The 27807-nt window shown below is 44.3% G+C and overlaps 1 protein-coding gene across 3 annotated transcripts in view; it reads left to right on the top strand.

The window, feature by feature from the left end:
* Window positions 1-24290, top strand: part of TTC38 (tetratricopeptide repeat domain 38) — a 38952-nt gene extending 14662 nt beyond the window's left edge. For all 3 annotated transcript variants that reach the window (XM_075003361.1, XM_075003351.1, XM_075003369.1), the window contains exons 8-14: window positions 3791-3850; window positions 6196-6234; window positions 7191-7272; window positions 8527-8692; window positions 18774-18933; window positions 19209-19282; window positions 23310-24290. In XM_075003361.1, the coding sequence (XP_074859462.1) occupies window positions 3791-3850; window positions 6196-6234; window positions 7191-7272; window positions 8527-8692; window positions 18774-18933; window positions 19209-19282; window positions 23310-23403 (675 nt within the window). In that variant the 3' untranslated portion in view covers window positions 23404-24290. The remainder of the gene's footprint in view (window positions 1-3790; window positions 3851-6195; window positions 6235-7190; window positions 7273-8526; window positions 8693-18773; window positions 18934-19208; window positions 19283-23309) is intronic.
* The last annotated feature ends 3517 nt before the right edge of the window (window positions 24291-27807 follow it).

Raw genomic sequence — 27807 nt, 5'->3', positions numbered from 1 at the left:
AGACAGCAAAGTGGATCAAAAGAGCATCTGCTCTGTCAAGAAAGAGCGGCCAGACTGTTCACAGAATGCCCTTGCGAATCTGGACACTCTGTGGGTTTTGTCAAGAAAGTGGCCGTTTTGTTGACAAAACCCTCTAGTCTAGACATAGCCTTAGAGAAAATAAGTGAAATCCTGGCTTCACAGAAGTCAAATCAAGTTTTTGCCATTCAACTCTCTGAAAGTCAGGATATCTGGTATGCACGAGAGAATCAAAAATTACTTACATGTAATTCCACTTCTCTGAAGCCACCATTCATATATGATACTTACTCTTGACTTAGCCCTAACAGACTAGTGGTAGGGAGCGCTAATTCAGGAGTAAAAATCCTCTGTAAAATGTTGCCACAAAATAAAAGCTGAACTGCTTTTTCATTATAAAGAGTTGATGTAGAATTCTAAGATTTCCAACTCAGCCATTCACAATTTATCCTGAGATGAAACAAGGGGCCAAATTCTGGCTTTTCATACCAGTGTAAACCTGAGAATTTGTCTGCATGGGGAATTCAGAAAAAATTAACATGCATTAACAAAGGTATGATTTTAAAATGGATTAGTTAAACTACATTAAATACTTGTGTGGACACTCTTAAAGTGGTCTTAATTTAATTCAGTTAAATCCACTTTTGAAGAGAATTAACATAAGTGAAATTTGATTTGCCATTAACATCAGTGTTGGCGGGGGGGGGGGGGGGGGGTCACCATTTCTGTCCTCTCCTCAATTCATCTTACTTTGCCTAAAAATACTGCGGTAAATCCTGGTCTTCAACCAGTGTCTGATTTGACAATGTGTAAGCTCAAGAAGGTTAGACAGACACTTTAAGCCTTCAAAGAGACCTGGCCAATGCAGGTAGGCCAAACATTTTAAATCACACTTCTGATTTAAATCCTGAGCAATATACATGTGCATGTAATGCTTTTATCTGCTGTGCCTGTAGGCCCTGTGTTCTGGTATGCAGACAGCAAAGTGAAATTTACAAGCTTTTTACTTAAGCTAAGATCAGCCCTTTAAGAGTAAATTGGGGGATTTGGCAAAACTGCTTCATGAAAAGTATAGTGAATGTAGTATGAATTGCAGGTGGGAAGACAATCAGAGCAAGATTATAAAACCTCTTTAAAATTACCAGTGTTTGCTTCTGAATAGGGAAAGTATTTTAAAAGATTGACTGACTGCAAAAGAGAGCAAAATGTACAAGGCATCATTTTTCTACTATGTATGGTCTTATCCAGTCCCTCTGGCACAGATCTAGTCTAGTGCCCCTTTTCAGTCACTCAACAGATTGCTGTGGGAGAAGTCCAGAGAGCAAATCCCCGCTTTTTATTTATTTATTTATTTGTCTTCACTTGGTCTCAGTAGGCTCCAGCAGCACCTCCCCTCTTGTGATGCATTTCCAGGCATGAAATGTCAGTAACCTCTTCATTGAAATGGAGCTCAAGAGGCTGTTTGACTTTTACCCCCACTAAAACCGCCACAGACCTCCAGAGTACTACCCTAGCTTACGTACACCCTTTCTCAGAACTCCTTCCAAAAGTAAACAGTTTCACTATACAGAAGGAGCAGAGTTATATAAAAAAGGTTTAAAATTATTTTGGTTTTTTTTAAAGTTAAATATGTTAAGAATGTCATGATCGGAATTATGAATAGAAATCTTTCTGAGTGTTCACTCAAAGTTCAAGGATGCCATTTTGAAAGAGCTTTTTTATTTTCCTCCTGCAGAACAACTTTAACAAACAAACCAAAAATAACCAAATGAGAACACCCTAAAATGTAATTAACCATAAAGAAATTTGGGAACATTTTCAGAAACATGTAACATACAGGTCTAGTTCACTTTTGGAAGTAACACTTAGGTGCCTGCATCACTGAGGTGCTTTTGAAAATTTACCTTCTCTCTTCCTCAATAATAGAGGTGTGAATCTCCAATGGACTTTTTTGCAGGGTAGTTTTATATTGAAAAATACTTTCAGGAGCTGCTTTTTTATGTATATTGTTTTATTTTCTTCACTTGAACTGATCCACTAACAAGATACACCAGTTTGCCCCTTTTTTTCCTTCCTGTGAAATAGAGGAACCTACAGGACTGTACTGCCTTGAGCAATTATAATTTGTTTATATGACTCTCATAATTAGCAGCCCTGAGCAACTAAGTTTTACTCTTGGGGGGCGGGGCCAATAGTCCTACCTGAATTACTTTTATGACCAAATTTGGCCTACGAAGTAATATCACTTTTGTGTCAGATGCTTAACCGCATAACTCAGTGATCTTTTTTGCAGTTTAATATTAAACAAGTCATAATAAACGACTGGCTTATGTAAAGACCATAAAATGCTGACATTCTGAGAACACTTGTGCTTCTCAGAAGATTGTATTACAGTGGCCACCACTTACATGAGTACTTTGTCCTTACAATAGATGAATTTTTAACCAACCTTCTGTGGAAATGGGGTTTTTGAGTCTTTGTGATTGTTATGCTTATTTGAATTGTGACAAAGGTGCTGTTGAGTCAGATCCCTGGTTGTTACACTGCTGGAAGCCTGCTGGTTCTGTTGGGTTTTTACCAGTGTAGTGGAGAGGAATATTTGATCTTATGGTATCAGCTTATGGCTAGAAAGAAAGGCGTGAAGTCAATCCAGTCAGTGTGGATGTATAACAATAAAGGTGTTGCAGAATGAGGTAGAATCTGAGTCAAAAAACAGTTCTGCTCTGACAAGTGGCTCTGGAGAACTTAAATTGGGATGGTCCATATTTTTCTACCTCTGTCTGCCAGGAGCAAATGTATTGAATAAGAGGGTTCCATATACAGCTTTTAGAGTGGAACAGTGTATACGCAGCACTGGTGACACCTTATGTCAGGTGTCAAGTGTAGCTACTCCATGGGGAAGGGATCCAGTGACCAGATAAGTGTCCCTGGTATAGGACTTAAAAAGGAGGTGCTGATTAAAGGAACAGAGTAGTGTGGGGTTTGGTGCTCCTATGGTCGTAACAGCAGGAACTCATCCTTTTTTACAGCCCACCTTACCCCTCCTAGGTGAGAAGGGATGGATAGTAAGGTCCCAGCAATGGACTTGCTGGAGGGACCTGGATAGAAAAAGGGAGGGAGCTGGTGGAAGCCACACGAGTAATTACAGAATAAACAGAGGGATACCTGCACTGTTATCTGCTGAAGTCCCAGATACCTAATAATAAAGTTGTGGGCTGATTAAATTTATGTCAAGTATATCCTGTTCTTCTTTCAATATAGCTGCATAACTGTTCCTTGGTTCCAATACAGCAGACCCCCTTCTTGTACGGAGGTTGCGTTTTTGCGCAACCCTGTGTAAGTCAAATTTCATGTTACTTGGGGGAGCCAGGAAACTGACCAGTGAAGCCAGTGCTGGACAGTTTCCTCTGTCCTGTGAGTGGTGGGGAGCTGGGGCCTGGTTCTTACAGGAGACAGGCAACTGATCAGCGCTGCTCTACTGGTCAGTTTCCCAGCTCTGTGAGTGGCAGCAGCCAAGAGTCAGGTTTCCCCGCTCCTGTCAGTGGCAGCCGAAAGTCAGGCTCTTGCCATCCCTGACAGAAGCAGTTTCCCGCCATTCAGTCGCATTAACACAAGATACGCTCACTCAAGTTGTGCATATCTCGGCATTGTACTGAATTCACCAAGCATTTATGCCCTCAAATTTACTGTAGAATAGTGCCATCTACAATCAGCTGGGTCAGTTTAAGTATGAGTTTAAACTGGAAGTAAAATATTTTCTCTCTCTTCTCAGGATTGTGACATGCTTGCTTGCCATAATTACTGGCACTGGGCTCTGTATTTCATTGAAAAGGTATGAGCACACTTCTGCATCTATGTGCTGTCTGTTCCAGGTAGATGAATATTCTCACGTGAATAGGCAGTCCCGATAAAAGGCATATGGTCTGCTTTCCTGCCTTCTTACTGTTTGGATATTTTAATGAATATACAGCAGTATAAATGAAATATTACTTTTAACGTAGGGTTGTCAAGTAAATAAAAAAAATTATGATTAGTCATACAATTTAAAAAATCAATTGAAATTTGTTTGATTAAAATCACAATTTGGTGATTAGTCTCTCTGTCAAAAATAATAGAATACTATTTAAGTATTTTGAATGTTTTCAGTTTTCAACTATATCGGTTTCAGTTACAACAAAGAGTACAATGTTTACAGTGGATGTTAAAGCCAGCCTGGACGTTCTGGGGAGGTCTTCTGTCAACAGAAAGGGCTTCTGGAACACCAGGCAACCCTGTCTGCTCTGCTTCTGGTTGGCTATTTTGTCGACAGAGTGGCTGGGCAGTCCAAACGCTCACTACAGAGCAAATCTTTCTTTTGAGCTGCCCTGCCGTCTGGCCACAATTGGTCAATAGGAGTTTTGTTGGAAGATATCTTCCTACAAAAACATCTGCTGAAAAATCCTTCTAGTCTAGACATAGCCTATGGAAGCATGTCCTCTGTAATTGTGGCTGAAGCATGAGGAGACATACAAATGTTAGCATAGCTGTCATGTAAATATGCAGTGCTAGTTACAAAAGTCCCATGTGAATGGCTGTTCTCACTTTCTGATGATCTTATAAATAGGAAATGGGCAGCCTGGTCTCCCATAAATGTAAACAAACTTGTTTGCCTTAGTGACTGGCAGAACAAGAAGTGTACTGAAGTTTTACATTGTTTTGGTTCTGAGTGTAGTTATATAGCAAAAAAAACCAAAACAAAACTGCATTTGTAAGTTGCACTTCCACAATAAAGAGATTGCACTACAGTGATGAAATGGGATTAACTGGAAAAATATTATTTATTTTACAGATATTTGCACTGTAAACAGTGCTGTAGCTAGCTAATTTCGTGTCTGAGGCAAGAATACGGAATTGCTCCCCTTCATATATTCATAGTACTTATTTTGTAGAAACAGGGAAAATACATTATTAACGGTAATAATAATTAATATTACCACCACACTGCTTATCCTGGCTGGGATTAGAGCAGGGGCCTGGGGTGCGTAGCTCTGGGATGGTGAAGGGGGTTAGAGCATGGCCCTGTGGGTTCCTGGCTCTGGGGGAGTGGAGGGGAAATGTGTTCGTGCAGGACCCTGAGGGTGCCTAGCTCAGGGTGATGGGAGGGGGATTTGGGTTCCTTGAGGGTCCCTGGCTCTGGAGGAGGGGGCTGGGGCTAGAACAGGGGTTCAGGGCACCTGGTTCTGAGGGAGTGGAGGAGGATTGGGTTAGAGCAAGGCTCTTGGGGTGCCTGGCTCTGAGGAAGTGGAAGGGCATTGTCCTTCATAAGCATTGTGAAAATGTGGCAGCCCTAGAGTGGTCTGGCCTCCCATCCAGCTGCAGGGATCCCTGTGGGGGGCAAGACACCACACAGGGAAGCTCTGGCCACAGCCAGGAGCCTCTGTGCGCCTCACAGGTAGCCTTGTTTAAGTGGCTGCGACTGGCCTGTTTCCCCCAGGGAGTGTGGAGCAGGCAGTAAATGCACCCAGCCTGGCTGCCAGCAAGCAAGGAGCCCTGAAGGTCTGCTCTCTTGCACCCACACCGGATGTGGTGGCCGGGGGGCAGCAGGAAGCCCAGGCAGAGCCCAGGAGGGCTGTGTCTGGTTCCCCCAAGCTCACTGGTGGGGTGGAAGAGACAGGGGCTGTATGTGGTGGACTCACCACACCCCCATCTCTGCAGGGCCTGTGCTCCTAGCAGCCGTTCATGGTGGGCTGTGGCGCTGCCCCTCGGGGTGGTGGAGTGGCAGGGGTGGGTGGGGTTTGCTGACAGCACTGGATGAAGAGCCAAGATACTAACGTGGGAAGTGGTGTGGTGTGTAGGGCCAAGGGTGCGTTTCCAAAAAATTACCGGAGACTGGCAAATAGGGCCATCATGGTGAATTCTTCCTGTTTAAAGTATTTCAGGTATATTGAAACTTTTTTACATATATATTTGTGTCAAATGCTTTGGGTGTATTTTAAGTTTTTATTTTATGTATTTATGCAGGATGCTTTAGGGATCTCTTTTTTTCAGATACATAGGTTAGATATGGGTATGGGTTTCACATACTCCTATGGGGATTTATTGATATCCTTATAAAAATCTGTTGTTATTGAACACTTCCAGTCAATTTTGGATGCTGTGTCCTAAAGCTCATCACACAATCCTCTGTTGCTTTTGCAGGGTGACTATGAAGCAGCTTTGACAATTTATGACAACCATGTGAGTATAAATCACTTTTGATTTAACAAAAATACATTGTTCAAATGCACATCTTTCATTCTCTGTATGGTATGAAGATGGGATGCCATTTTCTTTTTTTATTTCCAAATGTTTAATTGGCATTTTAGTGTGATTATTCAACATAACAGGATAGCTGCATGTGAGTTATACACGTCATCCTAAACTAGTGCCAAAACCCCTGTTTATGTCATATCATCATATTTATATTCTGTTCATACAACATTTTAGAATCCACTTTTTTGATGTTTTCCAATTATTTTTATTAGTACGACTTTCGTTTCCAATTTTCGTTAGTCAGGTTATCTCATTTACTATAAAGAGGACCTGATGGGCCTCGGAAAAAATACAGATAATTTTTAAAAGCTTGATGTGTTGTAAAATATTTATTCTGTGAATCTAAGGTGTCATGACTAAAGCTGCATCTCACAGATTAACTGCCAAAGTAGTTACTGGTTTTGCTCCAACCACCTTAGCCACGTCTTGTCTTTTCTATGTAACTTGTTAAATTTCTTTCCTGCTTCTACTTTAGATGATTTTTTTTCTAAAATATTCACAGCAAATTAAGTAGGAGTGGTCTGACAAGTCTTGTCATGCCTGTTTTGGTATTAGAGCAAAATATTTCCATAAAGTTTATCTACTAACTATTGCAAAGTATAGTAAAAGTTATGGCTCCATTTTGGGAGAATAGAGCTCATAGGAAAAAGTAATTTTCACACTCACTGTATTTGATTTTATAAAAGGAAAAAGAGAAGATAAGATTATTTGTGGAGTGTTGTATTCCTCAAAGATTATGGTTAGGTTTGTAACAGTAAAGCTATACTTGGAAGAGTAAACAGGCAAAAATAATTTTGAACCATCATAGTTAAGTTTGAGTCTCACGTTAATTTCCCATCTGCAAATACACAGGATTGTTTACAAATGATTTCTGATTGCAGATTGCTCCCAGATGCTTGTCGAGTGGCACCATGTTAGATGTAGTAGATAACTGCTCAATGCTTTACCGGCTTGAGATGGAAGGTAAAGAACTAGTAGATTTTGCTTCAGTTATGCTGGTTCTTAAAATAATAAGATAAAACTCCTCCTCGTGCTCCAACATGCAGAAGGTTTCCAAAAACTTAGAGCAATTCTGAGTAGTGGGTTATTTTAGAGAATGAATACTTTAAAGAGCTGTTGAGAGTTTTAAGTTTTTCTATTATCATACATTACCATTATTTCTCCCTAGAGTTTATTATTTTCCTGTGCACACAGTATTTTATTTGGCTAAGTTAACATACAGCACATTTTTCTTTTTTGGCAAATTTCACTTCCTCTGTCCCCAGAGATGTTTTTCAGTCTCAGTTTTAAAGGCCATGTGTGTAAGCTGTTAAATAGCTATTTACTGCTCTGATAATCAATATTGAGTCAAAACTAGTATTTAGTTCTAACTTTTAATATTTGAAATAAATACAGATTGATCCTCTCTGATCCAGAACTCTGTCGTCCAGCAATATCCATAATCCAGCATGATTTTAGTTATCTGAACAGCCACTTATCATGGATGTAGCCAAGTTTCCCATGGTCTGGTGAAGTTTGTTTACAACCACCAGTCCTGGCTGTCAGTGTTCTGTGCCTTTTTTTTCCCACCTGTAATTAACCCGTAAATATCTTCTAAGAGCCCAGTAAGCAGTGAAAGTGTTGATAATGCTGCTAGACAATATTGACATCCTGTGGTTTGGCAAATTCTCTTGTTCTCCACTGATCAGGTCCTAAGAGTGCTGGATTAGAGAGGTTCAACTTGTCAGTTATAGATGTTGTATCGATAATTATAATAGCTTCATGATATTAAATATAGATCCAGCAGACTTTAACTTCCTAAATTGAAGATGAGGTTAGAATTCTAGAAAAAATACTAGCTTCTAAATTGTAAATAATAATTTCTGCAGAACTCAGCTACAGTCAGTCATACTGCACATATCTGTATATGTAGTTCAGTATTAGTAATCAAATGCCACAGGCAAATCCAGAATGAAGACTGTGGGCATTATCTTCCTTCATCTGTGTTTTGGGAGAAGTCATCTGTTCTGTGATTAGGAGACAACCTTATCTAATGAGGTCCAGGACATCAGTGACAGACAGTGTGTATGGAGAGAAGCAATTGAGTCGTAGCTTACAAAGTCTGCTGAATTGAAAGGTGTTTTTTAAAGCTTACAAAGCTGAATGAAACTGGAATTATATGCTAAATAAATAGCTTTGCAGGAGAGTCTTATTTTGAATCATGTATATTCGTTCTAGGTGTAAAAGTCGGAGACAGGTGGAATGAAATTATCCAACTCACAAAGAAACACGCTAAAGACCATGTTCTCCTTTTCAATGATGTCCACATTCTTATGTCTTTGCTCAGGGCCAAAGACCACAAAACCAGCAATGAGCTCCTAACAACTCTTCAGGAACTTGCCAAGTAAACAAGTGAATTAAAATGTTGTTCTGAGTAAATATTTTCCCATTACAAGATTTGTCAGGATTATAATTAATTGCTTCCAGTTTGCTAGGTACCAGCTGCTTTAGGCTGTTATAACCTGAACTCTGTTTTCAGCACAAAGTTGTCTCTGAAGTTATACCATAAGGATTTCCTAATAATTACTTCTAATTGTGAGCATATGTAATTGTCCAGAGTGTGTATTTACTCTTGTCAGACAACAGCATCCTCATCCAAGCATGAAGGGTTTGTTCACTTTGAGTACTTGTGGCATCTTAACCTGGAAATGGGGTAATTTTCCTTCACAGTGGGTGTATACTAGGGATGTATGTGTTCATTGCTGAACAGAGGTATTTATTTTATGAAGTAAAAAGAAAACTTAACAAAATAATCCAACTACTATTAGGACCTTTTTTGCTCTGATGCATCAATTTTTAAGCATTGTTCTATATTCATTATTCATGACCAGGTATGTATAAAGTGTTTATACTAATAATCTAATATTTTTGCTAAGTATACAACAAATTATTATTTTCACATGAGATAGAGTTTAAAGGGCTGACAGAGTTTAAGATTTGGCAGTTTAGTTCTTTGGTACTAGTTTGAATAGTTTTGTATTTCATCAGAATAGAAAACTGTTTGCCACATCGTTGCTTCTTTGAAAAAAATGTGTTTCTTGCTCTTGTTTTGCTACTGATCACTATCACAGGTAGTATGAAAGTGACAGTCCATTCTTACATTTTTGCTGATTGTGTTTTATGTACACAACTTTTCTGTGGGTGAAACTGATTTTCCCGTCTTTCATCGGTGTACAGGCTGAGCCAATTGGTTCTTGTTACTTCTGACCTTTTGAGGTCAGATGCAAGATGTTTGTGGCATGAAGGTAACTCAGAATACTTTGCAATGGAGATAGCTGGCAAATAGGCAGTCATCTACCCTGGCAGCTGTTTTAACTTATAAAGGAAATGGAGAGCATGTGATTTATCTTTCAGTTTGCAAAAGATAAATGTTTGTTTATGTTCTGGAGGGGGAAAAAAAAACAACTCTCCCCCATGTGATACACAACTTACTAAAAATAGAAATGGTTTATGCATAGCGTTAGATAGATGATAGCAGAGCCTTTATAATCCTTACCAAACAGGGCAGCAGGGTTATTGTATTCTCACTTTATATTACAGTCATGTTTATAATCCAGGGGTGAACAAACTTTTTCACTAAGTCCCACTTTGCTTCCCTGCAATTAGCAGGACCCCGCCCCCCACCTGTCTAATGTAATCCAAACCAATGGAAATTTCATTTATGTTCATATGAAAAAATCCTTTTCAGCATGTTTAAGAAAATAAGTATGTAGACTGTTAAAACGTCATTAATCGGTGTATAACTGTGAACACACATAGATATAAACAGTAATGTATTTCAATATTTATAATTAATGATGAACCTGATGCCCAGCAGCCAATTGTGCTGCACCCCCCTACGAATTTTCCCACCCCCCACTTTGTGCGCTCCCATTATAGGCAATTTACTGAACTTTTGGGCTCACTAACAATTTTCCAAAATAGAGTAATGCCTCTTACCTTTTTTTAGAAATTATTTAGGAATAGAACCTCAGTATCAAGTGTGACAGATTTTGTTTTGGATGTAAATATGCAGAACCAGTCTGATTCATATTCTGTTGTTATTCTCTGAGGCTGCTTTCTACACTAGCAAGTTCTTTTGAAAGTTTTTCCGAAAGCCTGGACTCTTTCAAAAGATGCTGCCACACGTCTACACACAGCACGTTATTTCAAAAGTAAATCAGAAGAACGTGCCCTTCTTTCAGAAGTGCTCCTCTGGTCCTGGATCAGGAAGTACGCCTTCTTTCGAAAGACTCTTTTTGAAAGAAAACATGTAGACACTCTGGGGGCAGCTCTTTCGAAAGAGCAGTCATCCATGGCACTGGCCAGCTGGTGTGCAGACACACCAAGGCCAGTGGTAGCGGAGCTCTATGCTCCCTGCGTCCAGCTGCATTTAAGGACACACAGACCCAGAAACGCCATGGCAGGAAGCTGAGAGCGTGTCTTGAGCAGGCATACGAGCTGCTCATAGTCATGCCCCTGCAGCTATCTCCGGAGCTGACAACCCAACCCCTGCATCAAATGGCCAGCAGCTCTGTGACCCCTAGGGGCCCCCCAGCGAGCCAGATGAGGACCCACAGGAGCCCACCCAAGCCATCAGGAAGAGGGTCCTGTCCTGGACAGAGCCTGAATTGCGGGACCTCCTCGAGCTCTGGTGGGAGGAGGAGGACCCGGGGGAGACCACAGGCAAGTGGCAGAGTGCCCCTGCCTTTGCCACCTGGTTGCAGCTTGGCTGCCAAGGGGCACACATGCGCGAACACACTCCCGCGACCAGGTCAGGTCAAAGGAGATGTGGCAAGCCTACATCCAGGCCACAGATACGGCTGGCCACTCAAGGGCAGGATCCACCAGCTGCCCCTAATACCAGGATCTTGACACCGTCGACCACGGCCTCCAGATATCTTCCTGAGAGACCCTCTGGTAGGTACCTGGCATGTTGCACACCCCAGGGCATGGGGAGGAGGCGCCCACTTCTGCCACAAATTGCAGTGGGCCGACCACACGGCTACCAGCCCCAGTCCCGTCACAACACAGAGGTCGTGTCTCTTGGCCCATGGAAATGGGCATAGGAAACCGTCAGCACCCACTCATGCAGACAGCACTGTGAGCTGCACAGGAGCGGGGTGGACTGCATTCAGCATGAGCCTCACCCATGCAGGGAACCCCCTCGGTACTCGGGATCCCCCAGGGCTGCCGGGCCATTGGACAGGGGGTAGTGGGCCCACTGCCCATCAGGGGTGGGGGCATGGCCCCCAGGACTGAGCTGCATGACTGATATATCATCTCTCTCTTCCCTTCCATCCTTACAGCTGCGCTGTCCAGGAGCCAGGGAGTCCAGCAGTGGTGGCAGAGAGGTCTGGAGAACCCCCACCACCAGTGCCTGTGTGGGACGATGACGCCGCTGCCTACACAGCCATCTTCTGCTGGCAAAGTGCCCTCCTAGAGGAGTGGCTGGCACTGGAGCGGGCAGACCTGGCCTGGCCCTGGGAGGCATGTGGCGAAGTGGCAGAGGCACTGTGAACCTTCACCCAGACCGTTGCTGCCCAGCTGGCTCAGCCTTCCATCCCTCCTTCCCACCTCCCCCCAAAGTTTGAGCCTGCAGTACAGCTCCTGTGCCCCTAACTTCCTTGATCCTGGCCCCATCCCAGCCCCAACAAGGACCCCAGACCCAGGGCAGTAGGGGCTCTTGCAGCTCGCAGCCCTCCACTCCATTAGAAGACTAAGGCTCTCCCCCATCCCAAGCCCCCCAAATGTATATAGTTACCCCATGGTCCCCACTGTACATAGTTACATGCACTGTGTATATTTTTCATATGGTTCATATTGTTTGTTAGTTTATTTTTCCACCACCCTTGTGTCCTTTGTTCTTGGTTGGGGAGCAGTGAGGGGTGAATGGGTGGGAGGGATTGTGGTGGGGGAATACCTGGGGGATGGTTCTTGGGGCCCACAAATGAAGGTCTTGCAGAGGGCCTCCCTGATCTACACACTACACTACCCCCATGCACCTGACAACACAGGGCAGCGTCCAGCTGAACATAGCTTTGGCAGCCCACTCCTGGACGAAGACCTTATCCTTGCTCTCTACCATGTTGTGGAGAGCACAACATGCCCCCATGACCTCAGGCCCATTATGCAGGCCAGCCTCCAGACATGTCAGGAGGCACCTAAATGACCCTTCAGGTGCCTGAACATACACTCCACAGAGTAGCAGGCCTGGTTGAGTTAGGTGTTAAAAAGCTCCTGTGTGAGGTCTAGGTGGCTCATGTAGGGCTGCATGAGACAGGGTTGCAGGGAGTAGGCAGTGTTGGCTACCATGGAGGGGGGCATGGTGACATCCCCAACTGGGAGCTCCTGCTGGGGAATGTAGGTCCCCTCCTCCAGTCAACATGGAGAACACCAGCAGATCATGGGTCCAGCCAACGCACCTCATGCAGATGCTCATAAAGCAACCTTTCACATCCAACAGGGCCTGGAACACCACTGAGTGGTAGCCCTTCCTATTAATGAACTGGCCCATGCTGTAGTCTGGGGCACAGATGGTGATATGGGTTCTGTTCTGGGTGCCAGAGCAGTGAGGGAATCCTAGCACGGTGAATCCAGTGATGGCCACGTCCAGGTCCCCAGCCCCAGTGACCCTCTGAAGGAGCAGGGTGTTGATCAACTTGGCGACCTGCAGGGGATGGAGAGCGCACACCCTCATGAGTCATGGGGTGCTCCAGACCCTCCCCTGCCCCTCCAGGCTCCTCTGACCCTCCCCGGTCTCCAAGGGTCCCCCTTACCCAAGAGCACCCTCCCCATGGTGGGTGTCTGACCTGAGCATGTCTTATCTCCATGAGGATGGCCCCAACAGTTGCTTTGCCTATCCTGAAATTGTGCCCTACAGACCGGTAGCTGTTTGGGGTGGCCAGCTTCCACACTGTGATGGTGACCCACTTCTCGAAGGGGAGAGTGGGGTGGATGTGGGTGTCCTGGTGTCAGAGGGCAGGGGCAAGCAAGTGGCACAGCTCCAGGAAAGTCCAGTTGATCATCTGGAAGTTCTGGAGCCAGTGGATGTCATCCCACTTGCCCATCATGAGCTGGTCCCACCACTCAGAGCTGGTGGGATGGCTCCATAGGTGCCAGAGCACAGGGAGGGAGGGCGGGCAGAGAGGGAACCTGGGGAGAAGGCCTACATGACCCCGGCAGGAGGGTGGTCACCCACCGGCGGAGGTGAAGGTCAGCAACAGCCAGTGTGGCTAACAGGCCAAAAAAAGCGTCAAGAAAGTCCTCGTCAGGGAGCTTCTGGGGATCCATGTCACTCTAGACTGGGCATCTGGTCCCTGCACCAGGTCTGCTCTGCTGTCTGTGGCAAGGCAGGCTCAGCGTGTGCAAGGAGGGGCTGTTCGGGAGGGGACCTTTAAGGGCGCTGAGGCTCTGAAGGACTTGGCAACCATGCAACCCCATCCATGACATTTCCTGCTCCGTTCTTTTGGAAGAGTGGCTGGGGCTGTGTGGCCGCTCTCTTTCAAAAGAGCAAATTGAAATATTGATCCACTTTTTGTGTGTAGACATGCTCTTTCAAAGGACTATCTTCAAGAGGAGATTTTCTTTTGGAAGAGCACTGTAGTATAGATGGAGCCCGAGTCTTTAAACATTTTTAAACATAAGCCTATATTCTGTAAGAGAGAACTTAGGTTTGTTTCCCTTTGTTTTAGTCTGGGAGATGACAATAAACTGGATTAATAAATAATCTGTTCTGCTACGTCATTAACCTGTTGACTCTTTCCCCTCTCTTGGGTGGATTAATGTGCAAGCAAAATTATCTGTTGTGTTATCCTGGGGGAAGGGAGCGAAACCAGTTGAAGCTGCTAGGGTAAAATCTGCCTTTTGTTCAGGATACTGTAAACATTGGTTAGGCCCCTTTTGGAATATAGCTTGCCCAGAACAGTTTATTTTGAAGTAAGACTGTTTAGACATTCCCTGACAGAGAAAGCTGCCCTGGGGATTGCCAGAGCAGCAGCAATTCTAAGAGCAGCCGCAGAACAGCAGTGCCTGTGGGCCTCAGAGTAGTAGGCAGCCAGGGGCAGTCTACCCCTGCATCCAGTTCAGGGGCCAAGTATCATCTAAGATTCAGTCTTAGAATTTTATAGCAAAAATTATGGACAGTCACAAGCTGTGATTTTTTATTGCTAGTGATTTGTCCATGATTTTTACAATAAATACTCATGGCTGAATTTTAGCCCTGTTTATTATCAATTTCTCCTCTGAATAGAGCTGATCTGCAAGGCCCCTGATAACTGGCTGGCTACTCAGGTGAAAAGGAACTATGGAAAGGATGTTTTCATTTGGCTAATTAAAATACTTGAGATTTTAGAATTGTTAAAGTTTATAGCAAATAAGATTCTTCTTTGGGTATCTATCTTTATGGATTTTCAGGAAAGGATGTGTGTGCTCCTCTGCAAAGCAGTGTCTTTGGGCCATTGCCTGCACAATGCAGTGTCTTATGCCTTGGCTGAGAGCACATAAGCAGAGTGAGGCCACTGTCAGTTCTTCCTCACCGGTTTGCAGCTTGGAATTCAGCATTCTGTTGTCCACTGTATTCCACTTCCTGCCTTTTACCTTGTGAACGCTTAATTTCTTTCTTACTTTGCTATGGTGTAGTTTCTGTGTTCATTTCATTCCTTTACTCTTTATTTTATTTAGCATTCTTGGGCTTGCAAAGGCAAGGGAGGCTTCTTGCCTTCCCTTTATACGTTTCCCTTGTGCCAGAGCACAACTTGTTATGCCCAAACTGTCAGGTACTAAGTCCTGTCAGACCTGCCACAGGGCCTTTCCCCACAGTATCATTTCATTAAAATAACTAATAATCCCTGATACAATGTATCCTAATGTCCTAACTAAATCACAGAAATCCCTGAGCCACAATTCCCTTACTGACAGTTAAAGACCACTTAAACTACAGTAGCATATATTTCAGATTATACCAAGTGAAGCCATTTGTTGCAAATTACCAGTTTGCAACAAATTGCTGACAACAGATCTTAAGGTACTTTAAATTTTCATAGGTATATTTCATTTAATAACATTTTATCCATTTGTATCATCCCACACACATATTAACTCCACTCCACTACTCAACTATAATTAAAAGAATATTAAGCTTGCTCTATAAATCCATTGCTGCTTTTGTTTAGAAATCCTGCCACTGCTGCTATTCTGCTCCACTCCATCTGTCTTTTCTCCCTGTAGGAGTCCGGGGACGCCCAGCCCTTGGCCTAGGGCGGGTGGCAACCAAAAGAGGGTATAACACCGGCCCAGCCTCAGTTTAGGGCAGGGCAGCAGTTCACAATCATAATACAGTACAGGCCCAGCCCTCAGTCTAGGGCAGGGCAGCAGTTCACAATCATAATACAGTACAGGCCCAGCCCTCAGTCTAGGGCAGGGCAGCAGTTCACAATAGTAATCCAATCCCAACCCAGCCCTCAGGTCAGGGCAGGCAGCAGTTCACAATTGCAATACCGTACAGGCCCAGCCCTCAGTTTGGGGCAGGGCAACAGCACAAGGGTTTGAGCACAGGCCCAGCGCGGGCTGGCCCTGTCAAGGAGGGGGTAGAGGGTCGCAGGCCCTCCCACTCCACTGTGACCCGGCCCGGGGCCCTGGGGGTCGCTCACACACGACCACGGCAGTGGGGATCCAGACCGCAACATGCTGCCATGGGTTCAGGAGTGTCGTTCCCCGGGCCACTTCCTACCTCTACCTCCACCGGGGGAAGGTCCCAGTCCATCTGGTGAGGGGGTCCCGCGGGGTTAGTCTCCTCCAAATCGTCCACCTTCGGGGGCTCCAGCCAGTCGCTCATGTCAATGTCATTGGGATAGTCTGGCGGCGGTAGCACGGTGGGCCCGAGGCGATCCTGGGCCTGAGGGCTGCAGCGGTCCGCCGGGACTCTGGGGCAGGCCGCTCCTGGGGCCTCGGAGTCGCTCACCCTTGCCGGTCTGGCCGCGTCCGGGGCTTCCTCCAAGGCGGGGGGTCTCCGCTGGCGTGAAGGTCCTGGCAAGTCTGGGAAGTCCGGGTAGTCCCTCTGGGGCATCTGGATCCGTGGTTGTTCGGGGCGGCTGGGCGCTTGCTCCTCCGGCCCGGCCGGGCAGCGACAGGCCCTCTGCCCTTGGCGCCAGGGAGCTCGTGTAGGCGCCTCCTCCCTGCCCGGAGGCCCAGGCTTTAACGGGTCCCGAGCCCTGCCCTGGCCCTTCTAGCCCTGGGCCCCGCCCTCTGAGGGGCAGGCCACTGGTGTTCTGGCTCCGGGCCTGCCCACCAGGGCCTCTGCACAGCCTCCTCTGCCTCTGAGTCAGCAGGAGGCCATACTGCCTCACTACACTCCCCCTATAGCAGTTTGTATTTGATGGCTTCCCAGCCTTTTCTGCATAGCTCTCCTCTTCTCAGATGCAGCTTTTGGACTCCAAAAATGTTGGCAGCTGGCCTTTTATGCTACATTGTAGAGGTGTCTTTATATAAAAACTTACCTTTCTTAGCTACAGTTATCTCACTCACATGTGCTCCGTCTCAACCATTACCTTGGAAGTTGGATTGACAGTTCTGACCTTTAAAATGAGTTGTGACCAAGATGAGTGGGTGCTGACCAGCTAAAGCAGCTGTGGGCAACCTAGGCTTGAGAGTGGGCCTCATGAGTCGCTCTCCTTTATCTCAATGGGCCACAAGATTATTGTAACCAAGATAGTGTCGTGGGACAGAGTAGTTTTGCTAACTCTGCTTGTGCACCTAGAATTTCAAAGCAGTAACGATGGAACCATAGCAGTGCTTTGATTGGCTGAAGAGAGGGCATTCACACTCAATGCTGTGTGAAATCACAACACACCTCATTTGACATGCCCTTGCCTGAAAGTGTGTGTCACTTTAATATATCAGTAGGAAAAAAAACCTACTTAGATGGAAACCAGCAGAATCCGGCAACCCTGTACATGAGCAACAGTAAGCAAAATGCCTTGTGGGCCACACATAGGACCCTAACAGGCTGCAAGTTGCCCACCACTGAGCTAAAGACTTAACTGACTGACTGTTGCTTCACCTCCCTCTACTGCACATGCTGAGTAGTACTATATAATTTCCTTCACTGTGAGGTCTTTGCCTGGGCATGTCTGGTCTTTGTCCCATACATGTTTTTACATATGCTCAGTGGTTGCCAATCTCACACACACTCACTGATGCTCTTTACTTTAGAGTGTGACTCTTCAGAGCCATTTCACTCTTTGCCAGTCCTAAATTCTTTTTTTACTGAATATGCTCAGGGTCCACAACATTCCTCTCAGAATGGAGTGATTTTTGCTTTCTTTAAAATGGAGATCAGAAATGCAAAATAGAGGCTGGAGTGTATTCTCTTGAACGACAACAGCCTCCACCCCCCCAGTTGGCATTTCCACCTCTGGTACTGACACATTTTGAAAGCTTTCAGTTTCCTTTCTTTAGAGGGCTTTATAATTTCTGATAAACTCAGTATTGGAGATCAGTTTAATCTGCTAGTGCTGCCTCCCCAGTACCACCTTTATAGTTGCAAGTTTCAACTTGCGACTGTCTCCAGCCTGGTTAGGACAATAGAGCCCTATTTCCCTTTCTCCCCTCCCCAATAGCTGAGGAGAGGATTTGACTCTAAGATCTTGATACAAGGATGTTATCATAGTACAGATTGGATCTCCCTGGTCTGGCGCCCTCAGGACCTGAGCCTTCCCATACGAGGGAGTTTGCCAGACCAGGGGAGGTCAGGGCACTCTTGGTCTTACCTGCTCCAGCCAGCAGGGCTCTTTGCCCCCAGCAGTTCTCTGCCTGGTATTGACAGTGGCTCCCCACCCCATGGCTCCCTGCCCAGGGCTGGCGATGGCTCTGCTCCCAAACAGTGAGTCTGCCTGCCAGACTGGCTGAGACCCCAGCCTTTAGCAGCCTCTGTGGCTGGAGCTCTTTGGTCCAGTAACATCCGTGGTCCTCTGGGATTATGGATATTGCTGGACCAGAGAATCCTGAACAGGACAGGTTCAACCTGTACCGTACTATCCTACTCCCATGAATCACTTTCATTAAGTGGATCCTAGGGTAATAACAAATACCATAGTCTCAGTGACTGTATGTCCTCATTTGAAAGCACAAAGTATTGGTCTGGTCAGGCTTGCAGACTACTTTGCAGTCTCTGATTTAATATGCGCATCTGGCAATGCAGCATCCTTAGTGATAGAACATCTCTAAGAACACAAGTTACTGAAATTAAGTGACCTCTACATTTAGTTAGCAGAATGTAAAGTGTGTTTGATTTGGTTCTGTGTATTACTGTTCCTTAAACTTACTGAAACTAGCTTGCACCAATAGTATTGTGCTGTGGGAGGTAACGGAACAGAACCAAAAGGAGTAGAAGAGCTAAAGTCTAATCTTCTGCTTAGCTGACATTTAACTCTTTTGCTGTTCTGCAGAGCACCTGGTGAAGATCATGAACTGAGTTTGGCTCCAAAAGTGGGGTTGCCGCTTTGCCAGGCTTTGGTAGAGTTTGACAATGGAAATTATGACAAGACAGTAGAACTACTTTATCCAATTCGCTACCAGCTTATACAGTTAGGAGGCAGCAATGCTCAGGTAAAGAGGCTGTAGAGTGTAGATCATTTTATTTAATTGTATTTGCATAGGACAATTTGCCTTTCAGTAACTTCTGTTTTAGTATCTCTTTCTAAATTTGTGATAATTGAAACAAATTTATAAATAATAAGTACCCTTGCTCAACTGCTTAATGTTGTTTGTAGAGCAGATCTGTCTGAGATGGATTTAACTGTCTCTAGAAACCAAGCAATTATTACTTCTAGCATTTATTACTAAATATTAACTTACATTCTTTTTGTGACTTCTCTTGCCAGAGGGATATTTTCAACCAGTTATTGATCCATGCTGCTTTAAATTGCAAATCAAAAGCCCATCAGAACCTGGCCAGGTGAGTACCACTTGCTAAAATTAGATTTCAGGATTCCATGATCTGTATCAATAGAAGAAGTATTTATGGAAGCAGAAATTGCCGGTGCCTTTAAACATTATGGGTGCGTCTATACTAGCCGGCTACTTCGAAGTAGCTGGAACAATGTCGAAATAGTACGTGTCGCGTCTACACGTGCTGTGAGCTATTTTGATGTTGAAATTAACGTTAGGCGGCGAGACTTCAGAATTGCTATTCCTATCCGAAGATGGGAATAGCACCCTACTTCGACATTCAACGTCGAAGTAGGGCGTGTGTAGATGATCCGCGTCCTGCTATGTCGAAATAGTGGGGTCCTCCATGGCGGCCATCAGCTGAGGGGTTGAGAGATGCTCTGTTCAGCCCCTGTGGGGCTCTGTGGTCACCGCGTGCAGCAGCCCGTAGCCCAGGGCTTCTGGCTGCTGCTGCAGCAGGGGGTCCATGCTGCTGCAGCAGGGGGTCCATGCTGCATGCACAGGGTCTGCAACCGGTTGTCAGCTCTGTGGATCTCGTGCTGTGCAGGCTGTGTGTGTCTGGGAGGGGCCGTTTAAGGGAGCGGCTTGGGGCTTTGCTGGCCCTTTATTACGACGGGAAGCGCTTGTGTGTGGGGACGCTCCACAGTTCCTTCCCAGTTAGCCCCTTTCGACGTTCTTCGTCGCTACTTCAACATTGAATATCGATGGCACCAGCCCTGGAGGATGTGTAGACGATACGCGTTGAAGTAGCCTATTTTGATGTTCTTACGTCGAAATAGGCTACTGCGATGTAGTGTGCTAGTGTAGACGTAGCCTATAAGTTGTAAGTAAAATTATGTGCTAACAAAACTTAAGCTGTGTAGTATTCAATTTCTTTTAGGGCACAGTATGCAGCAATTATCAAATATTGATTTTGTTCAGCAGCTACAGATTGGACCAATCAATGTTGTCAGGTCATTGGCAGTCAGTATTTCAGTGACACGAGACTGTGGTGAAGGCTGAGATCCTGACAGGGCATAGTAGTGAGCCCCAGCTTGAGCTGCAAGGAGGAGGATGAATCCTCAGCCTTGGAGGAGGCCCCCATGCTGCTGAATGGCACCTGCCCTGTCCCAGAGCTATTCAGCAATAGGGTTGTCTCCTCCTACTTACGGTGCTCACTGAAGAGCCTCTGCCCCACTGGTCCGGGACTGCAACATTTCCTACACTTTGTGCTTGCAAAGTTCTAGTGTCACCGCCTCACTCACTCACCAGTCAGCCATGTGGGAGCTGTCCCAGGGCAGGAGCTGTTCAGCAGCAGGGTGACCTCTCCCTCTGTGCCCGGATAACTACAGCCTCTCCAATACTGTCTGTCTGCGGAGGTTAGACTGAGTATTTCATTGACCCCACATCCAAGCAGGAATGTTGCTGCTCTGCTCTCACAGCCCCAGCCCTCTCATTTCCATGACAGTGGAGCTCCTTGCATAGTTGCAGGACATAGTGACATCTGGTCCCTGCAGGCTCGAGGTGTGACCTGACAAGGCAGAGCAAACCTGACATCAGGGCTGCAAAGACTCACTGCACTGTAGCTGGAACCATTCAGCAGTAGAATGGCTTCCCCGTGGCCAAGGCTCCTTCTCCTTCTACTTGCAGACTTGGCTGAGAGTCTCTGCTCTGCCCGACCAGGACAGTAGCCTCTCCCGCTCATTTTGTGCCTGCAGGGATTGAGTTTCCATGGCCCTGAGGGAGCACTGTGCAGACCTGCTGCCCCAGAGCTGCAGAAGCCTCCTTGTGCTGCCACTGGCTGATGGCACTCAATCCCTGAGGGCGTCAACTGTTAGACTGATTTTTGCCTTTGCCCACCCAATTTCAGTGTATCAGCTGAAGTCAATGGTTACCAACAGTTATCAAAACAAAAAAGCAGTTAGGTAGCACTTTAAAGACTAATTAAATAATATATTAGATGATGAGTTTTTGTGAGACAGACCCATTTCTTCAGATGATAGCCTTACCAGAACAGACTCAATATACAAAGCACAGAGGTCCAAAAATTGTTATCAAGGTTGGCAAATCAGAAGAACAGAGGGATGATGGGTGGGGTGGGGGCACAAGTTAAGAGTTAGATAAAATATCAAAGTATTTAAAAGAGTCCTTGTAATGGGTCAGGTAATTGCTGTCCTTGTTCAAACCCTGTTCAAACACTCAACAGGTATGAGTTATAATGGAATACTGCCAAGCCTGCTTATTCTGTTGCCATATTTCACATCTCCATTGTACACCCTGGTTTATTAGAAATCATCAGAGCTGCTCACATAAGCAAAGTAGCAGACTTTTTTGCTCATATTAATGTCTGTTGAAGGAGACTACCTGTGCAGACCTGCTGAAAGAATTGAACCCTTACAACCAGGTTCTCTTATGCTAGTCTGACACTGAAATAGCTCCACTGACTGCACTAGAGTTAATCCTGATGAACACAAGTGTAAATGCGTGAAGAACCAGGCATGTAGCTTCCAAGTAATGATAATCATTCATCCTCCCAGATGTGAAGAGATTCTTGTCCATTTTATTAAATTTTCTTCCGTCTGCTTGCCAGAAACCCATACTATCAAAATTGGGGAAGGAATATTAAAGTAATGTGAGTGACTAAACTTTGTGTGAGATGTCTTATTTCAAATGTTTGTTGTGCTTAAGGATTGAGAGGTGAGGAGTCTGAGCAGGAGAGGATGGTTAGTTGTAGAAGAGAAGCTGGATCATGGGAGCTTTTTAGGATCTTGATCAGAAGGGAGCACAATTATTTAGCATAGCCCACGTCCTTTGCTAATTTCAGTGCCACATGGCAGTGAAAATGGGGAACAATTACATAAGAACATAAGAACAGCCATACTGGGTCAGACCAAAGGTCCATCCAGCCCGGTATCCTGTCTGCTGAAAGTGGCCAGTGCCAGGTGCCCCAGAGGAGGGGAACCGAAGACAATGATCAAGCGATTTGTCTCCTGCCATCTGTCTCCAGCCTTTGACTAAAGGCTAGGGGCACCATACTTTACCCCTGGCTAATAGCCATTTATGGACCTAACCTCCAAAAATTTATCAAGCTCTTTTTTAAACTCTGTTAGAGTGCTGGCCTTCACAACCTCCTCCGGCAAGGAGTTCCACAGGTTGACTGTGCGCTCTGTGAAGAAAAATTTTCTTTTGTTAGTTTTGAACCTACTACCCATTAATTTCATTTGGCGTCCTCTAGTTCTTATATTATGGGAACAAGTAAATAACTTTTCAATATGCACTTTATCCACACCATTCATGATTTTATATACCTCTATCATATCGCCCCTCAATCGCCTCTTTTCTAGACTGAAAAGTCCCAGTCTCTCTAGCCTCTCCTCATATGGGACCCTTTCCAAACCCTTGATCATTTTAGTTGCCCTTTTCTGAACTTTTTCTAACGCCAGTATATCTTTTCTGAGGTGAGGAGACCACATCTTCATGCAGTACTCAAGATGTGGGCATACCATAGTTTTATATAGGGGAAGTATGATATTCTTCGTCTTATTCTCTATCCCTTTTTTTAATAATTCCTAACATCCTATTTGCTTTACTGACTGCCACTGCACACTGCATGGATGTTTTCAGAGAACTATCCACTATAATTCCAAGATCCCTTTCCTGATCTGTTGTATCTAAATTTGCCCCCATCACATTGTATGTATAATTAGGGTTGTTTTTCCCAATGTGCGTTACCTTACACTTACCCACATTACATTTCATTTGCCATTAAATAGAGGGTTAGAAATGGGAAGGTCATGCTCTTAGTGTGAGCACTGCAGTGTGGTATTTGTGCTCAAGGTGTGCAATGCTGGCCTTTAAAAACATAGCTGCTCTATTTTCTATACTGATTTTCCTAAAGTAACTCATTAAATTGCCAGTGACTAAAACTTGCAAGCTCCTTGTTTTTGGATGACACACAACTGTTCAACCAAGAAACAGAAAAATCTGTTGTTGTGATTTTGAGCATTGTATCTAAGGCTTTTTTTCACCCTTTCCACCTGTCTTATTTTCTTCAGATGTCTTCTGGCAGAACGTGATGGGTTGAGACCAAATTCACCACTGACTGAACGACTTATTCGGAAGGCATCAGCTGTTCACGCAGTGGGTTGAATCTTAAATATGTTATTCCAGTGGAAATAATAATTAGCACTATAATCAGCCACTTTGTGTGGCATTAAAATAAACAAAATAGGGAAAATTCTGCATCAACAGCCATACCAATCTCCTAAATTCAGCATCACTATTTGAGCTTCTGGCATGCTTCTTATTCTAGCAAGATTCTAACCTAGCTGTGCCTAGCAGGGCAGCAATAGCAAAGGAATTAAATATTGATCATTTGTTTAAAATGTGCTGAGCCATTTCTTTTCAGGAGAGCACATTGGTCCTATGCTTATCAGGTTGCGGGATAATGCTATTATTACAAGTGTGTGCGCTGCAAAAATAGGCAGTGGTGTTGCTATTCTAGAACAAGAGAGGGTAATGGGTCGAACAGCATATTATACAAGGAGCCTTAGAAAGCAATAAGATTGTCATGTGGGATAGACTAGGGGGAAATAAATGGTGCCAAGATGGGTAGAAAGAACACTACTGTGTGTTATTTTGAGCCTCTCTCACATGGCCTCAGAGTCCTAGCTCTGCGGAACCACTGTTGCAAATAGGAGCAGAATTTGGGAACCTTTTGCTTTCATGCATTTCTGTTCCATTGGGCTCCTCCTAATGCATGTAGAGGTGGTGGAGGTGAGCAGGAATTGAAACCAAGGAATCCACAGACAGTCTTCGATGGAGCAGCAGTAGCTACAGGGGGCACTCCAACCTTGGACTTGTAGTACAGGTTTGGGGGAAGGTGAATGAGGACTTCTGCAACACACCTAACAACCGTGCCAGATAGATGCTACCCAGCATGCACCTAGATCCCCTTGGCCTGCCCACTTACCCCAGGATCCTCAAAGGCATAATTTTGTATAATTTGATATTAAAAACCTACATGTATGAACTGATCTTGCAAGTCAACATTTCATGGTTTTTACTCAAAACTTCTTACTGTTTAATATTCTCACTGCATTTTAATGAAAATTATATCCTAATAGTGCTGCACATTTTTATAAAATCAGTGGGTGGAGTTAGAAAAATCTTCAAGAATTCTATTAAGTATTATACAGATCTTTCTTCATACGTAAATGTGTTCTTTTGATTAGCACTGAACTGATATGTTACTCCAACATTATAAATATAAAAATGAAATTTATGGCAGTATGATTTATGTCATTACTAATAGTAGCCTAAACAACTTCATTAAGTTCAAGAAGATGGTGATAGCTTTTTTTTTCTGAACTTCGGCATCATCAAAGAAGTGACTAATGTATGAAATTGTTTAATATTTTACATGCTGGGTTTATTTGCTGTACATCTTTCCTTATCAGGACTGAAGTCAAACTGTGCCATATATTATTCATGAGCAAGAAAAGCTCCTCTGACTTAAGGATTTAAGGTATCAAGTAGAGCAACAGTATTTTCGCTTCCTCTCCCTTCTCAAATCCCACTTTCAACTAATTTTCAGAAACAGAATTGGTACCTGAACCATATTCCTTAAATTTATCCTTCCCTGCCATCGCCCCACTCCTTTATTCTTAGAATGAGTCCACAGTGATTTCTTGCAAGTGTTCCAGAGTTACTCTTTGCTTAAGTCTGTTTTATCTGTCAAATTGGAATGAACTGTAATCACCTTAATACTTAGGAGATTTGTATGCTGAACAAAGCCAAAGTCCTTTTGAACTTCGGACACAGCACCCTTGAAATACAGCCATAGCAGATATGGAGAGAAGCAACTACAAAGAAGGGGAGTGAAAACTCCTCCAAGGACACTGGCCCCAGCTCTTCCTCCTCCTGCATGGATATAAATTTTGACGCTTACTGCAGAACAGACAGAGCTGCTCTATGTGATCCCCTACAGGTGAAACTATGTGATACTTCCCTTATTTGCTTCAGAGGAAAGTTAACCCTAAACTGAACTTGTACAGTTTGACTGTAGCTACTCTAAGAATTTCTCCAGCAGCTGCTTACATTTTTTGTTGTAACTACACATCATTCCTCATACCACCACAACCTACAACTGTTCTACAAGGCTACAGTTCTGAACTCCTGCTCTTTCCATGAAATGCCAATAGAGTTCATCTAGGTGGCAGATTTTCAGTCACAAGTGAGGTTCATGTGAGGGAGGGTTAGTTTAGGGAACAGGAGTGCTTATAGTACTGTGCTCAGCCCCAAAAGTACTAGTTGTTAAGAGTCCTTCCTTTTGTGTGCTTAGGGACAATGGTAGCTGTGTCTCTTCCTTCTGTAAAGTATCCAAACAACCATCATCCAATGTAAAAGAAAAGGGTTTGAGGGAAAAAACACAAGTGGTCCCAAAGCATTATATATAAAACCTAAATACTCTAAGCTGTTTCAGATTTGTTTTACCTTTCAGGCCTTGATCCTGATACAACTTTAGCTTTATTTGTGCTTTTTGGAGCATTATATATTAAAAGACAGTCAATATTAAAAGCTTTTTTAAAATTAAACTGTGTTGCTGAAGGCATTTGAAAATACAACCATAAATAACAAGGGCTCAGATTCTCTAAGCTATTTTGGTGCACCATCAAATACTTCACAAACTAGATTTTCAAAGCCAGCTAAGATCTGAAATCATCCTAGGGCTACTCTGTAGCTCAGGAAGCCTAAGTTAAGGTGAGGCCCGAAGCAACATTCTCAAACTAGGCAAGGAAATGCCTATTTTGCCAATGGTGCCTGATCTTTTAGGCATACTCTGCCCACACCTATGACCTGTCAGCACCTGCAGTAGGTGGGAGATGGTTGGTGGTAGAGAGGGAAGCATATCCCTGCACAAAAGACAACCTTCAGCACAGAGAAACAAAGCACGCTTAAGCAACGTACCTTAGCATAAGCAAAAGGTAGAAATTGTTTTGGCGGTTAGTATAATGGCTGCCTAGAAGAGCAGGCCTGGGGTTCCCAAGCAGAGTACAGAGGTGTGTGTCTCTGACCTGTAAGCCAAATGCATCAAGTCAGTCATTTCACTCCTAGTTCGGCACTCAGCTTGCTAGTTTGTAAAGCTCTCTTTCCTAGGCTTTTAACTCTGCTTATATGTATATTCTGTGAGTTACCTAGATATGCAACTCAGAGCTGAGCATTCCTCTAGAGAGAAGGCCTGAGAAACTGTAGGCATTGCAACACTGAGCAGAGCAATGCTTAAGTACCTTTGAGGCCTGGTATATACTACAGAGTTAGGCTGATATAAGGTTGCTTATAATGACCTACTCTATCAGCATCAACATAACAAAACAAACAGGTAAAACTAAGTTGGGATTGAACAGCTTGCACTACAAGCAGAGGTGAAAGTAACAAAATTTCTTGCAGGTACTATCCTATGTATGCAAGGCTGTGACTATACTAAGTGGAATATTGACACTCCTGTGGTCAATCTTCTGGGGTTTGATTTAGCATGCTTACTAGCAGTGCATTAAATCAAATCCTGTAGAATTGTGAGGCCACCCCTGTGAACTGTACTATTCCTTCATGTTGCAAGGCTGTTCCATCAACCTTCTGCTGCAGGCCCATGCTGGAAATTTGACTTAAGATTTGTCAACTCCAGCTACACAGTTCCCAGAGCTGGAGTTAGGTATTTTAGATCATTTTCTTTTGTAGTAGAGACCTGCCCTAAGTCACCCAGTATGCCTGCCTAAGAATTCCACCTCCATGAGAAGCATAGGGCTTCAGTCCATGTGGTTAGTGCAGTATAGTGAACATCCTAACCACTGTCCTGTGACATCTTACAGACTAACATATTTTGGAGCATAAGCTTTCGTGGGCAGAGAGACACTCCATCACGTGCATCTGACGCAGCGGGTCTCTGCCTATGAAATCTTATCCTCCAAAAGATCTGTTAGTCTATAAGGTGCCACAGGACTTCTTGTTGTTTTTGAAGACAGACTAACTCAGCTACCTCTCTGATACATCTAACCACTGTGTCACTTATCTTGCTTCTTGACTGTCAGCCCCCTGCACAGTTGACAGATGATGTCCATGCTGCCCCAAGTCTGAGCTTATCATGAGGGTCACAGCTAGAAGTTACTTAGGAGCACAAGACCCGCTGAAAGTAAATAATTTAGAAGCTTTTCCAACTCCCCCCCCGAATGTTGGTGATTTTCCTCTGGCATGAACATTTTCAGCCAGTGCAGCTTAGGGCAGGAGGCATCCCTGAAAGCCAGAGTTATGCCAAATCTGAATTAAAAAAAAATCTAAAGCAGCATAGCCACAGGCAGAACCTGAGAGAGGAGGAAGCTGACTGTGGAGCCCAGAGCTAGGATACTTTGTTCCCTTCTGAGCACCTCAGTTAGCTATAGAGTGCAGAGAAAAATCACACATGATTTAAGGGGCTCAAAAGATGAAAGACATTTTGTTATCCCAATAATTTGTATGATGGTAGTGACTTTTCAATGACTAATAAAAGCTTTAGAAATA

This window comes from Carettochelys insculpta, chromosome 1, assembly GCF_033958435.1.
Source record: "Carettochelys insculpta isolate YL-2023 chromosome 1, ASM3395843v1, whole genome shotgun sequence".
In the NCBI taxonomy this organism is placed as follows: Eukaryota; Metazoa; Chordata; order Testudines; family Carettochelyidae; genus Carettochelys; species Carettochelys insculpta.
The sequence above is the reverse complement of the archived record's forward strand: the minus strand, read 5'-3'. Positions and strand labels throughout refer to the sequence as shown.